Below are 17,153 nucleotides of genomic sequence, written 5' to 3'. Positions count from 1 at the left end.
TTTTATTTTAATTTTAAAAGCACTTTTTAAAATATCATAACTAATGCTATGATGCACGGACACTGACATGGATTCGGGACACAACACGACACGAGACATGCGGACACACGAATTTTAAAATTTTATAAGACACGGGGACACGGCATATATATAGAATATAAAGTATTTTTTAGATAAATTACAATGAATTTTTGATATTTTATTGCTGTTAAAATATAAAATAATTTTTAACTATTTTTAATGTCTTTTTTTTAACTATATAAAAGTATCTAAAATATTTTTTGTTTTAATAAATAATAATATATATTATTTCTAAATTTATTTCAACGTTATATGGTGTGTCCAAGTGTGTTTGAAAAAGAATTTTTTATTTTTAATTAAGACACAGTTGGACACAGCAAACACGCGTGTCGGACGAATGTCAACGAGTATCGTATCCGAAATGTGTCCGACACGCAAATACAGTAACTCAACGAAGTATCCGTGCTTCATTGAACTAATGTAATCACCGTATTATAGATTTATTAAAATCACACTAATAAGTAACCTTAATTTTCATTAGCTAAAGCCTTAAATAATTAATTTATACTATAAAGTTGCACCTGAAATAATTTAAGACAACAATGCATGTCCTATTCTTTGAAGACAGTCTTTGTCAATAGCTATGTTTAGTATGTTCACAAGTAGGTTCACTTTTCACTAGCCTAATACATGCCTGTTTTACTTTGCTGTAGCATTTTATCATTAATAGTAATTAATTATATTTTCTAATTTTCATGTTGTTTCTCTTGGGCAGTGTTCCTTATAGTATTTTTTATTTTAAAATTGACCTTTTTTCCCTTGTTATTTTGGACGCAATCTACTAAGTTTTGGATCTCTCTCGTCTCTACTCCTTCAACAACAAATTTTCTTGCTTCTCTTCTAAGTTATACAACCATTATAGCACAAAGCAGATTCTTTTGCTCAGCAAATTTGTGATTCTTTATATATAAGCAAATTGTAAAATACTATTGATAAAAATTAAATAGTAAAAAATATCATCTTAATTTTAGCTATATCTTTTAAGTATTGTCAAAATAATTTCATAACCACTATATTTATCATAATTATAGTTATTATAGAATTCACACACACACAACTTTAGTGAAATATTAGTTTGGTATGTTATGTAAAGTACATACACTTGAAGATTAAGCCATCTAAGATATTAAAGCTAACGTTGGAGAGAAAAAATGTAATAAGTTTTAATAATTTTTTTTGGATTAAGTTTTTTCTTTTTTTTTCATTTTTAATAAAAACTAAAGAATAAAGATCCCATGAGATGATGAGATACCAAAAGGGTGTGATCACGTGCCTTACACATGCAGATATTGATGGCGTGTCGGCCGCAAATAAAATGCATCAACCAAGGTTTTCAATCAATATAATTTTCTTTCCATGTGATTAGTTTTACGTTTTGTATTCTCCTTTCCCCCTTTTTTTTTCTTTTTCCTCCTTGTAACGTGTATATTTTATATTCTTTTAATTTAAAATCAAGAGTCATTAAAGGCAGCCTTAAAAAAATAGTGATTATGTCTGAACATTATCATATGGTATTTGTGTGTATAAATAAGACTTATCTAACTTAGGACTTGAAAAAATAATAGATTTGAAAATTAAGCCCACATGACTTGATTATTAATTAGTGTAAAACTATGTATAGCTGTCCAAATTTATGTCGATAACGAACATACTTAAGCAAATGATAATATTTTACATATAAAATTCACTAGAGTACTATCATACTTGAAATTTAAGAAGAGCTAGTATTTAAAAAAAAAATCATATTACTTTTTTTTATTGTATTTTTTAATCTAATCAATCAAAAACTAATCCGTTACAGTTGAATTCTATTTAAAAGATTTATTATTATCTAATAAATTACTATATTCATAATATGAAATTTTAAATTTTAAATATTTATTTTTATTTAAGCAAATAAAAATGAGGTAACCAATTAAACGATTCAAATTGGATAATTTTAGTTAGTTTAGTCAATTCATTTATTTATTTAAATAAATATTAAAAATTCAAATATTATTTTTTATATATAGTAATTTATTTATTAATGATAAATTTAATGAACAATTCAATTTTAGAGTGAGTGTGAGTTATATTGCGTGGCGAAGAAAGAAGAGAGTGGGGACATTGTGGACCCACTCCACAAAACACGCTCACTGGATTACTACACTTTGACTCCGCTATTTCAAGTCAAAATCAATTGTGACAACATTTTGGTTGCTTGCATCAAACCATGTTAATTGTTAACTCTTTTTTTTTTTTTTTCACACATCAAAGATGGTAAAGTTTTTTATATTCTCTTATTGTCGATACATATAGATCTATTTTTTATTTAATAAATATAAAATTAGTAAAAATAAATAAATAAATTAACCTGTTTTATTTTTTTCTTCTTTTTCAAATAGAGTAAATATAAATATAAGTTAGTAATAATGATAAACAAATAAAGGGACATATATATATATAAAGACAAACACATTGGTCAATCCATATCTTTCGTTATAGTTTAGGGCAATTCACTCGATGTAATGTACATTATAATAATAATTATAATAATGTCTTCCCTGGATTATTAGCTTATTGGTGAACGTGGTTCTCCTCATAATAAGTTTTAGCACTAATAATATTATTGTCTTTGACTCATCATGCAAACAAAATTCAATAATTGCTTGGGGAAAAAAATTAAAAAATTTGTTGCAGTACGAATTATCTCAAAATTTTGTTGAAATTTTCCAACTTGATAATTATTGTAATATTGAGTCCTAGGATAAACACAAGCTGTTATTATCCTCGGTCCATTGCAAGGAAATTTCTATGATAAATTGTTGATAATGATAGAAAAAAGTATTTGAGATTACTTAGTAAGAAAAATAATAATATATGCATTATCATATTAGTTTGAATATTTTTTACGTCAATAACAAAACACCATTAAGTAATAATAAGTAATTACTACCTTGAAGTGGAGACATTGATAAGGAGGGGGACAAAGGGTTGGTCAGCCTATGATTTTACCACTATAGTAGTGTGTGTACTTTCCTACCATTATCAATGAATAATGTTTAGATAAATACAACTCCTCATTTTTTATTTCACTTATTATAAAAAAAGTTATTAGAGTTTATAGAATTAATTAATACAGTTTAAATAAAATCAGTGAATTCATTTTCTTATAAATATAATTGGTCATTTTAATATATATTTCAATAATTAAAATTTTAAATAAGTTATTATTCAAATTATATATTGTATAAATATATGTAATTAGTTGTATTATAATATATAACTATTTGTTATTTTTTATTTTGAAAAAATTTAAGTTTTAAGTCTTATGTCACTTTAGAGGACTATACTTTATATTAACTTTTTTAATATAAAAAATTTTGATAATGTTTCTTTAGATATGCTAATAAGTCAAATGATGATTTTTAATGAATTTTTAACAATCGTTTATTGTTTTGTTTTCAATTCATAAATTTATAAAAATGTAGATTTTCTGCAATTTGAACTAAAATACAAAAATTGGATATTTATTCTTATTCGTTTTGATTTTTTTGATATTTTATTTCAATCAAAATAGGACTATTTTTTTATTAATATTTATGTTTTTAAAATTAATAATTTAAAGTAGTAAATGTCAATAATTTATACCGATACTAAATCGAATTAAGCTTATTCAATTTATTATATATAAGTTGTTCAGTAATAAATCGAATTAGGTCAATTCGATTTACTAATATCTACTCAATTCTTTTATAAACCAAACTAAGTCAATTATTCAATTTATATAAATATATGCATGAGACTTTGACTTAACTATTTTTATTTTGGAGAATTCATATAATTTTGAGATGCTTTTAGTTTAATTAAGTATTTTACCCTTATTTTTATTGAAATAATATTATATAATTAAATACACGTATAAAAATATTTTATATTAACAGTACATTAAATTCAATAAAAATACTAAAAATAATAAAAGCTTAGTATATTTAGTGTAATGTGGTCCTTGGGGTGTCCTGGTCCTGAACATTTGATGCCTGTTCCCAATCTTCAATGAGACTCCTTCCTTGCAATCATCTCTTCTATTCTATTTATTTTGTCTTCTTCTTTATAATAATTTCTCCTTTCTTTACTCTTAAAAAGGAGACCAAGTAAAAGTCCACACTACACACCAATGTATATAACAAAAGATGGTAATATATGTCATTATTTTAATTTTAAATTTTGAAAAATGAACAAAAAAAAGTGAAACACTCTTACTTCTTTCATAAAATCTCAGGAAAATAAAATATGATTAGCTAAGAAATGAGTTGTAAGTTTAAGTATAACAAAATAACAACAATACTGGTATATATTATATGAGTTCAATTATAAAAATTTACTTTTAGTAAACATTTTTATAAATTTTATTTTTATTTCTTACATTTATATTTTCTTCTTTATATCTGCCCTTTTATGTTTCTTTTCCATGAAAATTACAAAGAAAAAATTGATAGCTAAAAATGTTAATTTTCTATAATTTTTGAGATCTACATGATTAAGTCATTTTGATAATTAAATTTTTCTATATTTAAGAATTGATAACAAAAGTTTTAGTTGAAAAAAGAAAAAGAAAAAGAATTAATTTAGTTACTAAAATAATTTGTTCACCTAATATATTTTTTGTGAAAACTCAGGTGCAGCCGACTTCACGTGAAGTTGATATTTGAGAATCGTTAAATAATTTAACTAATTTAACTAAATTTTTATCTAACAGCTCTTAATATCAATTTACATGAGTTTTCACTTTTTTTTTTCTATTATATAAAAGGAATTTGAGCAAATGTTGTGTGTATTAATATTGATAAAAAGAGAAAGGAAGATTACAAAGTTTGACAAAGCTTCTCTACTCTCTCACTTTGATATCTTCACTCTTTCTTCTCTTTTCTTATCTACCCACCATGGGTGGTGGTGAAAACCACCGTTACCACCACCACAAGAAGATGAACATGAACCCCCATGATCAAGAAAGGAACACATTCCTTCCAATGCTATGTTCAAGACCTTCCATCAAAGACGTGTCTCTCCCAAGATGGAAGAACAACCCTCCATCATCATCATCATCTTCTTCTTCTTCTTCAAACGAGCCTTTGTCACCAAGAATTGGTTGCATGGGTCAAGTGAAGAGAAACAACAAGATTGCAGGCTTCCCAACTTCTTCATCAATCTCACACAGACTCATCACCACCACAACCACTTCATCTTCATATTCTTCACCTTCACCAGTTTTCATCAAATACACAAAACTCAAGAGCATCTTCATCACTCCCAAACACTTTCTCAACACTCCCACAAGAACAAGAACAACTACTCCTACTGTTATTAAGCATCATCAAAGGGTAGTTGGAAAGAGTAGTGGCCATGGGGTTAATAGTGAAAGTGGGAAGAAGAATCTTGGTTGTTCATCATCTTCATATTCTATAGTAAGCATTGATGAGATGGATCCTCCATTGCCAGTGCAGATAAAGAAGGAGAAGGAGAAGGTGGGAGAAGATAAAGATAGTCTTTGGAAAAGGAGAAAATCAGGTTCACTCCAAAGCTTGCAGCTTCAACAACACCATCCAATCATTCCTCTTCACCCTACAACTCTTTGATTTGATTTCTTTTCATGGGATTACTTCTTTTCTTTCTTCTATGTGGAATCTTCACATAAAAGTTAAAAGACTATGCAAGACAGATCCAGAGTTTTTTTTTTTTTTTTTTTGGGTGGAGGAGTTGAATTTCTTTGTTATTTTTTTCTTAATTTTTGAAACTATCATTACTTACTTCAGATAGGATGTAAATTCATTTCTTTCTTTTTTATTGTTTTTTTCAGTTTCCAATTTGAAGTGTTGCTTGGTAATGGTAATGGTTCCATAATTTTTATGGGATATGTGAGGGATCATGTTAAAGTGTCAAAGATCTAGGCTTGTATATTTACCAAAAATATGAAAGCAAAAAAAAAAAAAGAAACTGAGACTTCATTTGTAAGGGTTACAAGGTTTTTTTTTTTGTAATTAAGAAAAATTAGGGAGGAAAAATATTGGCTTTGTGCTTATCAAAATGAGCCAGCAAAGGAAATAGTCAAATAATGTTACCATATATAAACAAACAATTATGCACATTACAAAAATGGGACGGCCATTTTTGTTTGAAATTAGTTAGAAAATAGCACTTTTTTCTCCGTTCAATTTATTTGGAATTATCTTTTTCTTGTGGGTGGTACATTGTTAGAATGATTAATTAGTTAGTAAATAATATATAATACTCTCTCTAGTCTCTATTTACTTCTTCTATTTGTACCAAAAGATAACTTTTTTTTCTTTATCTATCACTGTGACGTTTTATTAAACAAGTGTTTTGTCAAACTAATTGATGATGACATAATTGAAGGGATTAATGCAAATAGTTGAAGGCTCCAATTCTAAAATTATTTTGTGAAGCTGCGGAGAACAGTTCCATGTTCAACCAAAGTCTTGTGTGTGTTCAAGTCAACAACATCATGCCATAAATAACAATATGAACAACATGTAACATTTAGTAGACCAAAATATGAACAAATTTCAAATAAATATGTCAAAGTTTAGAAACAGTATAGATCTAATCAACTATTGGAATAATATGTTTAGATACATTAATTTAATGATTAAATAATCATTCAGTTGACATAGCCAAAAACAAGAAAACAACCATAAGAAATATGAGGGATTATTGTGAAAGAAACTGTTGGCTCAAGTTGAAAATATAGGATCAAACTAACTACTTTTAGAATAATTTGTTCCAATTTGTTTTACTTACATCACAGCAGCAACAGACATGTTACAAGAAGGAAGGAATTCACCATCTTTACTGTAGTATTAAATTAGTCCTTCTTAAATTTATAAATGATACAAGAATTGGAAGCATCTCAGAGCAAACGAAAGCAACCCATGTGGCCTCTTCATAAAGTCATAACATTCACATTAGAGAACAGAAAGAGGATAACTTATTACAATAATACATATGGCTACATTATAAAACTCATTACAATAATTTCATTCAAATTAAATTAGATAACAAAATGTTGAAGGGGAAAGTTTGGTTGACACCACAATCTTCCCAATATTAGATACTACTATTATTATTATTATTATTATTATTTCTTAATGTAAGCAATTAATTTCAACCAACCGTACAACATTTTCAAGTGAACAATTTGGGACTGACTGTCAAATAATTGTGGGGAGAAGATATGGTCCACTGAAAAGTGCAGCCAAGTTAACAAGAAATTTCAGTATACCAGCCGACAAGGCATTAACATGTTAGGTGAGGCTACCTTGATTAAGATTATGAGAACGAGTGGGATTTTAGCCGTAAAATTAGAACTTTAGGTGAGGCTATTACTGCTACTACTACTAGGTGGAGAAGAATGCTAGGCCTTTAATTCTATTAACATATAAACTGCAGATAATTAATTGTAAGTGTAACAGGGTTTGCATGCCGTGTGGCTTGACATATTACTCTTCCAAACTTTGAAGCACTTATTCCTACTAATATTGCTTAAAATCACAAGCTCGATGTCTATTTTTCGTGCAAAATCGACTACTAGCTTACAAACATTTAGTGGATGCATACACTGACCAAAAGAAATAAGAAAACAGGTAGCAAAAAAGGCGGAGAAAAACAAGGATTATCAACAGCAAAAAATGAAACTGGATCAATAATAAACTACATCAAAATAACAGGAAATTCAGTTAGAATATTACAGCTGACAAAGGCATTAATACTAAACTACTAACAATAGAAATACAGTATAAGGAGGACTACCAAAGAAGGAAGAAAAAAAATAATCAGATGTAATGTTACATAATTTATACGCCTGGTATATCTGATTGCTAAGCACAATCCCTGTCAGAATTAATTCGACTGTCACAATATGTACACCAAACTTTACAGAAAAAACAGGTGATGCTCCTGGATCGCTACAAGGCGGCATGCTTCTGTTCTGTCCTCCCTCAATTTTCAATAAAAACCAAATGAGAATACATGCCCTAATCTAAAACATGTAGTAAATGCAAGACATGGCTCACCCCACTGTACAGTTTTACTCTCATAATGAATGTACAACAATGCAAGCAAAACTTCCATCCTACCAGAGCAGAATGCTACGTTCTGCAACAATGCAGTCTCCAGGGCTGACCCCACAATTTTGCCACACTCATATCCAGATGCAAATGGCTTTGGCACCAAATACGGTGGATGTCAGCCACAAGGGCAAATGCCCAACCAGGCTGTGAAGCAATACTTTCACCGGTAATTTTCCACTGGTTGACTAGCTTAAACATTCTCCTTACACTGCTTATCATTTGACAGACAATCAGCAGGAACATATGCATATCCTTTCGGTAACCTTAAATTCTTCATAGACGCTTCGTCAGACGTCATAACGAGCTCTTTTCCAAATGTGTCTGCATGCTGTAAAATTCCAAATGAACATTAAGAGTTGTCCCGCGAAATCCTGTGGAAAAACTAAATAATCCAAGGAGAAAAATAAGCAAGACAGTGAAACAGGACGTTGCACACCTTTCTAGATTTGGATCTCAATCCGCCACTCTCATCTGAAATATTGCGTGCCACGGCATAAGCTCTTCGAGGAATCTGCTTGCCAGAAAATTGAACCCTATCTGGGATCTTGTGATTATAGCGGCTTTGTGAGGTTGAGCAGTCATCATCCAATTTGGGATCAGTGTCCATGGATACAGCAGCTCTCAGACGGTGCTTATCTGAAACTGAACTGTCCACAGTTATGTCATCAGATCTTTGGATTGCTTCACTGCATGATCTGTATCCCTCTGTGTTTCCTCTAAGGGACGTTGTAGCTGATTCTGAACTACCATCCGGAAGGATGAAAGGGCTATGAACAAGCACAGACCTAGCAACATGATCTCTTTTGAAGGCAAGTATGTCATGAGAGCAAAGAACCAATTCACGCTGTAGTTCACAAGACCAGAAGTCAACCATCAAAATGACTATACAAACACCTTAACACAACAAAACCCCACCATACAAATATATACCATAAAAATGCCATGCTGCCATGGAAATGCAAAAAAAAAAAGAAACAATGTCAATAATGCATTAGCCAATAGTGGAAAACCACTAGGGCCAGACTCGGTAATAAGATACCTTTAATTTTTCACGTTTGACAATCCTCTCACAGAGGAGACGTAATCTCTCCAGTTCAACCTGTATGAAACATTCAGAAAGAATACAGTTATAAGATAAAATTAAAAGGAAGCCACATCCGCTACAATTAGTAATACACATGAGAACACTTGATTGTGTAACCATCATAGATATCCCTTTACATGCACTTCATCTATAATATAAAGTCGATGTAGATATACATCGTTCTAAGTCTTAAGACATAGTTTATCCCATTATAATATTACAACGCTAGAGAAGTTTAAAGCTCAGGGAATGAACGGATAAAATATTTTAAACTATGTAAACATCATAATTCATAAACATGGCATTTTTGGTCAGGAAAAAATGGCATGATATTTCCAACAATAAATTGTTACACAGGACACCTATGTCATCTTGGTTACACTAATCCTGTACAGAGTGATTGATAATTTTTACAAATTGTAAGAATATATGTGGATTTAGTATGAATAAAGACTTCCTTTATCCAAGGGACATTAAAACAACATATTTTTAATGGTGTTGGCATATTTTATTATTAGTAGGCCCAACAACTAAAAAGGACACGAGTAAAAGAAAGTGAAGAGAGAAGCCTCACCCGGATTTGCTTCATACTTTTAAGCTCTTCGATTCCATGTTTTTCAGACTGAACAAATGAAGGAGACATAAGAATATAGGATATCTTATGCCAGACCAAGAAAAAGGACATTGTACAACTAAATAGTAAATACAAAACCAAACCTTTGCCTTTTGCTCCAAACTGTGCTTTTCACAGTAAGCCTTGTGTTGTGGTTTGCCACTAGTAGTCCTCACAATCATGTAATAACCAGCACTTCTAGCACATGATGGATGGAATGAGGTTTGACAATGGCCATAGCAACACTGCATTAACATTTGAAAGGGAAATAAAAAAGACTGATAAACAGTAATTCCAGAAGACAGCAAATTCATGGAACAAATGGGAGAGGAAAATAACCCCCTTTATTATCATTACCTTCATACAAACACCATGCTTGCGGTGGCAAATGCAACATTTGTCAACTCCCTTCAGCACAGACTGCTGAAATTTGACAGCATAAGAGTTAAGTGACTAAGAGAGATATTGAATACTCCTGAAGCTGTTTCTTCTAATAGTTAAAATCGAAAATGGAAAAAAAAAAGGTTAACATGGTTCAATCAAAGAATATACCATTCCTTCAACTGGATTTATTTGGCCTCTTCTGAATGTAGACTCGAAAACCCACTGGTATAGGTAGAAAATATGAAGCAGTCAACATTTAAGCAAAAAGGCAGTAGAAGGACGACAACATTCCCAAAGAAAAAAGAAAATAAACCTCAGCACAGAAGGCATGAATCCATTGACCATCAGAAGATTTCCTAAAAGCTCCAGTAGTACCACCGCAAAGGGCACATTCTGCAACAAAATAAGGCTTCTCCCAGAAATTGATAGCAGATGTCGCACAGCTTTTAGATGTTGCATCTTCACATAATTCACAGTACCATGGGCCAGTAGTTTCTTTCACACTACGATAACAGTCCAAATGCACTGCAACCTGCAACAGGGAAAAACAACTAAGGGACATGGATACAAACAATTAAGTACCAGAAAAGGGATCAATGCAGAAGAATGAAAACCTTGCAACCAGAGCAGACAAGGATGGGATTAAACAAAGTCTCAGATCGTCTGCAGATATCACATGATTTAGATTGCTCCTTAGAATATTCTGAGGTTGGCAAGCTGAAATCAGAATATTTCTCTGATGACGTTCTTGTCACAGCTACTCTTGAAAGTGTCTCTTTAGCTCTTGGCATTGGCTGAGAACCAGCACCATTCCTCCCACTTAAAGCATCCAACTTCAACAAATTCTGTAAATAAGAACTAGTATATATGACCTCCTGCTGTCAATAAGAACAAGCACAAGTACTGCTTGCTTGATATGGAAGTTGAGAAAGGCACAAGTATATATGACCTCTTGTTGCATAGATTCATCTAGAGAATCTTTTCGGAAGGAAGAAACCCGAGAAGATGCCGCAGCAGCAGCAGTTGCAGCAGCCAGAACAGCTTGTGCTTCCTTGTGCTTTCTTTCTTTCCTACCTAGCTTTTTTGCCTCTCTAAGATCACGCAGATATCGATTAACAATCACAGAGTCCCACCTTCGCTGATGCGCTGCATCAATCTCCTGCGGCAACCTCTTTGCCACATTGGAGATTAAGTTATCTGCATATGCAAAACCAAGCAAATTAAACATAGCATGAGTTTACTTAAAATTTAAATAAAAAAAGTTGCCAAGCACAGAAGGAGGAAGGGAACCCAAACAAATGATATTTGACAATTTAAAGGGAAAAGAAAAAAAAGAATAGGCAAAAACTGAGGCAGACCAGTAAACTTCTTTCTTGCAACTGCATTCCGCAATAATCTATGCTGTAAAAATAGAAGTTCCCCCTCCACTTCATCTTCCGGGGAAGATTCCAAAAGTTCCATTTTTCCAGAGCTATGCAACTGCTCCATATTTCCTTCATCAGGCTTGGAAATACCAGTGCACATTAATTCCCCATTATGAATCTGTAGCAACCTCTCGATGGATGGGTGAATGTAGCTAGAGCTGGCTTCCACCTTTCTGCATTGAAACCATGAGCCGTCACTTTTTAAACGAGAAACCCAACTTACTGGAATCAAATAGAAGATAAAAGATTGCCTACTAACACACAATTAGACAGAAAAAAGTACATGCAGAAAATAACAAAAATAGCCACTTCGAAAAGCTCACATGGGACCACAATCAAGAAGTTTCACAGCAGAATAGAGAGGACAGTAGCGATCAGAAAACATAGAAGCATTCTGCGAATAGAGCTTGGACATTTCTTCTGAAACACATTCAGATAAGTTGGTTTTGTGTGGTTTATCTTCATTCCCTGCATATCATAACCATACATTAAGACTAGCTATTATAGGAATGAAATAACTTGGCATGTAACACTACTGCAGTTAAAATCAAATCAAGATCCTTCAAAGTATGTCTATCATTGAATATACAGCCATAATAGAAGCATTTCTAGGTAGAAATTACAAGCCAGTAACTCTTAAATTCTTAAAATGACAGGTTAAAGATGAAGCCAGACCTTGAACTTTCGAAAACATATCCCCAGGCTTGGTTAAGTCCTGCAGTTATTGTAAACAGAAACATAAACATAAGTTATGCTGTTTTTCAACTTTGGATTGTGACAAAAAAAACATGGCTATGCGAGGTCCGCAGATATAATGCAGAGATGTACTTGAATAATTTTATGGCAGTCTATCTCATACAACATTTCAAAACAGCTCTAGTCAGTAAATTTTACAAACAACAATAAAAGACCTCTAAATGATCCAGAATTGTGCTATACTGTAAAATTAATTATTAAAGAAGACAATTTGGAACATCTAGAAGATAAAATTACCACCACAGTAGCATCTGGAGACCCTCCATTAGAACTTCCTGGAATTTCATGGTCTAGCTGATCAGCTCTGAACTTGTCTTTTGACATCCCATTCTCACTAGTAACCCCCTCAGATGAACATATCACTTTATTATCCTTCAAAATCCTAATGTTGCTGACAGTTCTCCTCCTTGGAGGTACTGACTTAACAGCAACAGGATCCAACAAACCTGAATCAGATGTTGGAAGAGCAACAGAACCTTCTGCAGCTCCACTTTCATCCTTGGAAGGAATCGGTGGTTTGAATTTGACTTTTAAACCTTTGTGAAATGCAGTAGTGTACACATGAGCTTTCAGCCAATTGACGATTTTGTCAACCACATCAGGGTCCATATAAGCTTCCTGCAAGAAGGTTTAGCACAAAAAGATAAGAATAATAAATATAAAGAACTAATCATTTCAACAAATGGCCAGTATTAAATCAGAGTAATACATTAATATTTGCAATTAATGCATCTGGTGAAATGCCAATCTCCATTGCTACATCCTTTGCATCAACTTTTCCCCGGTCTATCAACTGCAAGGAGTGAATTTAGACTTTCAATAAGAATAAAAATAAGATTAAATCTGAAACAAATTAACAAATTATCAGGTTCATAACAGATACAATCAACATATAACAGAATTTTAAGAAAATGATAGGTTCATCTGTTTCAAACGGATACAACCAAAATATAATAGATATACCTTCTTTAAAATAAGTGCAAAACTGGTGGAGTCAGATGCAACACCATTCTCAATCGTCCTCCCTACCATTCCAACATTATGTTGCAGTCCATTGTGGTTCAATTTATTGGGACTACCACATCCAATTTTCAACTTGTGTTCGCTATTTACTGGAAGGCCATTAGCTTCAAAAAAAGTATTGCCAATAGAAAGGGAGTCTCCTAATGGCAAGATGCCCCTATTATCTTGTAAATCTGAGTGTTTCAAGCAAAAAGCCCGCAACTCAACCTGCAATGAACAACATAAAACGACAATTGATGATCAATATCCAAAACACTAAACTTGAAACATTTATGATTAAGAAAAGGTCTCTAGCCATCTTTTGCCATTAGGGAAAGGGGATTCAGTGTCCAGAAAAGATAGATATTACTCACATTATCATCTCCATACTTTGCGCACACCTCCATCCTATGTCGAGCTTCCCTTGCACATAACGGATGGAAAGAAGTCTTGCAGGTTCCTGAGACACCATCCAGAAGGAAATAGTTAGAACCTAAAAGAATTTGGCAAGAACTTGCAGAGAACAAGCTAGTTGTTAATAGCAGCACCCAGAAAAAGTAATATATCAATCACAATGAGCCCCACAGGCCACAATCTAAAGAATTCTACTTAGAAACATGGTATCGGTAGCAGCAGCGAATCAAATTATCGATAGTACCACAAAATCATAACCAAACATAACAGTTGGAAATAAACATATTCAACTTTAAAAATAAACAACTAATTAAAGAGGAATGCTGCAGCATATGGTATCATGGCTCAGAAATGCTATGATGACGTTGACAGTACTTAATTCCAATACGAAATCCTATATTATTAAAAGATAAGAAGCACCTATATTTGGTTGTTAAAATATTTTTTAAAAAGGCTAACACTCAGATGTTAACAACAGCACCATTAGTTGGCTCCTAGAGCTTACATATATCACCTTGTTGCTTTCTGTGGAGGAATGATGTCACAAATGCAGTGATTCACTCATTGATACATGTCACTCATTCAATAGAATCAAAACAGAACAATCATTACATACACTCTTCGTCTGAAAAATCAAAATGGCAACCATGCTATCCTGCTATGTCAAAGGTAAATACAAACAAGGTAGGAAAAATCTGAGTCCTCTAAACAATTTTAAAATAAACGTAAATTGGCTACTTTCAATATTTTAATCTTTTGAGAATAGATGCAGTGGAAATTCTTCAAGGACAACCTTTGACTTTCCTCAAGAAGCGGAAAGAAATGTTTAAGACCAAGGTTCAACAGAATGTCACATTGCAACACAAACATATACTTAAAGCGTAAAAGTTATTTTCTGCCCAAATAGGCAAAACATTATTATAATGCGAACTATAGTGTAACAAAAGGACACCTCAGCAAGAGAAGCAAAACCTGGCAATTTAAATACCCAGAAGCAGTGTTAAAATCCCCAGCCTCTTAAAGCTCTACTCTAACTAAAATTGCTGGGTAATTGAAAAGAGAAACAAATATCATTCGCAATAATATTAAGTTCATCAGTGCTCGGCCACCAACCATCAACAATAAAACATCAAATTAACATCAATGTGGTCAGATTCTCCTTAATTTATGTTGCAAAGGATATTTGAACCGAAAAGTGCCAAATATACAACTACTCGCATTGACATTAACATTATACGTAATTACGGATACATATAGACATAAAATTATTGATCATACTGTAACTGGCCTAAGAAACATAAGTTGTACACTACAAAAAGGTAAAAATAAATAAAATATAACAGAAAATGATAAAAAGGAAAAAGCATACCATGGCTACACCGAACACATGCACCCCACTTCAGTTTGCAAATATTACACACCAATTTTCTCCGGGTTTCCTTTATTGACCCGACATTCATAACAGGCTCCATCTTCTTCAAATCATCTACATAAACCTCGGGCATCCACAGACAACAAAACAAGTGCACAAACTGCACAGACTCAACGTCTTCCACAGTGCTATCAACTGGTTTCAAAGCACCACCTTTATTCGGGCAAAGCACACAAGGATTCACCGACCCCTCGACACCTCGCTTTAGCTTACACCACGAGCACAACCAAGACTCATCCACGCCATCTTGCGCACCATAGCACTTCTGATGAACTGCCATTTTACAAGAGGCACAAACAACCAAACGGTTCAAATCTCTGCCTGTCTCCCCCATGCCACAATAATGACAAAAGGGTTCATCCCCATCACGAGGAATGGTCATTTGAACTTTCTGCAAATCAGCATCCCCACTCAAAAGCTTCCTTTTCTTTGTAGGGCGCTCAGAAGTCAAAGAAACCTTACTCCTACAACCTAATAGCCACTCTAAACTAACACACGAGACATTTTTTCCATCATCCTGAGGCAAATCGTTTTCGGCAGCGGCATTGTCAATTGACTCCACTCCTAATGTACATTCCTCACTTCCCAAGTCTTCCTCAACCTTTTTATCATCCTCGCCACTATCTAAGTCCAGTTTTATTGCATCTTTCTTGTCATCCTCACTACTATTAACTACTATATCGAGTCTCGGAGAATTCCCCAAAACCGGAATCGAGAAACACTGACGAGAACATAACCTAGACAGCGAAGAAAGCTCCACTAAGGTATCGATATCACTCAATGATAAGTCCCTAAAATACTCCTCAGTCTCGTCCCAAATGTTGAAAGCACGTGCCTTCTCGCTCGCCCTAGATGATTTCTTCTTCTTCTTCTCGCCCCCGGACCGAACCTTCTTGTGCCGCCGACGGTTATCCCCATGGCGGTTCAACAAACTAGATAACCCACTTGGCAGAGTAACCACCCCAGAAGTGGACGCTTCTTCTTCATAAGGGGAACGTTCGCTCAGCGCCTTCCTTGCCTGAGAAAAGTAGTCAATTTCGTACACGGCAGAATCCTCAGAGGTTCCCGGCAATTCCGCCGGAGAATCCACCGGTGACGGCCTCGCCTCGGCGGAATCTCCCCGTTGTTGAGCCCCAGAAGCCGCCATGTCCTTCCTCCGTTGACATCGGCCAGAACTGGTCATCGCCGGCAACAACAACGTGCACAATAGCCAGAACATTCCATCATAGAAATTGAAACCCTATCGTAAGAAATTAAGTTAGGGTTCAGTGCGGAACCTACCACGCAGCGTTGCAGAAGAACCAATCGAGATTCGTTCGGTGACTCAGAGGGAAAGACGGACGAACGAACGGAGATTGAAGACGAAGAGGATAAGGGCCGTTTTCTAGGGTTAGGGTTCAATTTTTTTTCGGATCCGTTTTTTAAGAGTTTGTAATTTTTAGTATTTTTTTTCTGTGCAGTTCGATTTCGTTTTCGTGGGGGCGTGGGGCTAGAGAGAGAGGAGGAGGAGAGAGAATATTAAAAAGGTTGTATAAGAGAGAGAAAGATTCGCGTTTTTTCTTAGGCACTGTTTTGCATTTGCCGAGAGAGAGAAAGAGAGGTTCCTTCTTTTTGAAGATATTTTATTTTTTATACGGAAACAAGAGGAGTATCTATACGGTGTTGTGACGCTATACGATACGATTGAGCGTGCCAGAGAGCAAGGTACACGTGGCACTGTGACGTTGAAAGAGGGCAAACGTGCATCTCACCCGCTACCTACTGTTATCAGTTGGATAGAGATAGGAGCATTGAAGGAGTGAAAATGAAAAGAAAAAATAACGCGTTTTTTTTTTAT

General features: G+C 33.5%; 2 protein-coding genes across 3 annotated transcripts; one reads left to right on the top strand and one right to left on the bottom strand.

Moving 5' to 3' along the window:
- The first annotated feature begins 4,913 nt into the window (after positions 1-4,913).
- Positions 4,914-6,081, top strand: LOC130945120 (uncharacterized). Its single transcript, XM_057873804.1, has one exon. It carries the CDS (start codon positions 5,004-5,006, stop codon positions 5,694-5,696), a length of 693 nt encoding a protein of 230 aa, XP_057729787.1. The 5' UTR covers positions 4,914-5,003; the 3' UTR covers positions 5,697-6,081.
- Positions 6,082-7,750: 1,669 nt separating this feature from the next.
- On the bottom strand, positions 7,751-16,838 carry LOC130946939 (uncharacterized). 2 transcript variants are annotated; one of them, XM_057875844.1, is made up of 18 exons: positions 15,254-16,838; positions 13,845-13,930; positions 13,432-13,698; positions 13,178-13,261; positions 12,706-13,086; positions 12,388-12,427; positions 12,036-12,180; positions 11,647-11,885; positions 11,238-11,485; positions 10,903-11,133; positions 10,602-10,820; positions 10,457-10,510; positions 10,262-10,324; positions 10,009-10,149; positions 9,866-9,913; positions 9,247-9,306; positions 8,644-9,051; positions 7,751-8,535 (listed from the first exon to the last, which is right to left on the bottom strand). In XM_057875844.1, the coding sequence occupies exons 1-18, from the start codon at positions 16,533-16,535 to the stop codon at positions 8,398-8,400; spliced, it is 4,134 nt and encodes a 1,377-aa protein (XP_057731827.1). In that variant the 5' UTR covers positions 16,536-16,838; the 3' UTR covers positions 7,751-8,397. The 2 variants fall into 2 exon arrangements, with proteins under 2 accessions (XP_057731827.1, XP_057731826.1); XM_057875843.1 differs by having other exon boundaries at positions 10,262-10,327; positions 15,254-16,835.
- Between the last annotated feature and the right edge of the window lie 315 nt (positions 16,839-17,153).

The sequence above is a fragment of the Arachis stenosperma genome, chromosome 8 (genome assembly GCF_014773155.1).
Source record: "Arachis stenosperma cultivar V10309 chromosome 8, arast.V10309.gnm1.PFL2, whole genome shotgun sequence".
Classification (NCBI taxonomy): Eukaryota; Viridiplantae; Streptophyta; class Magnoliopsida; order Fabales; family Fabaceae; genus Arachis; species Arachis stenosperma.
The sequence above is the reverse complement of the archived record's forward strand: the minus strand, read 5'-3'. Positions and strand labels throughout refer to the sequence as shown.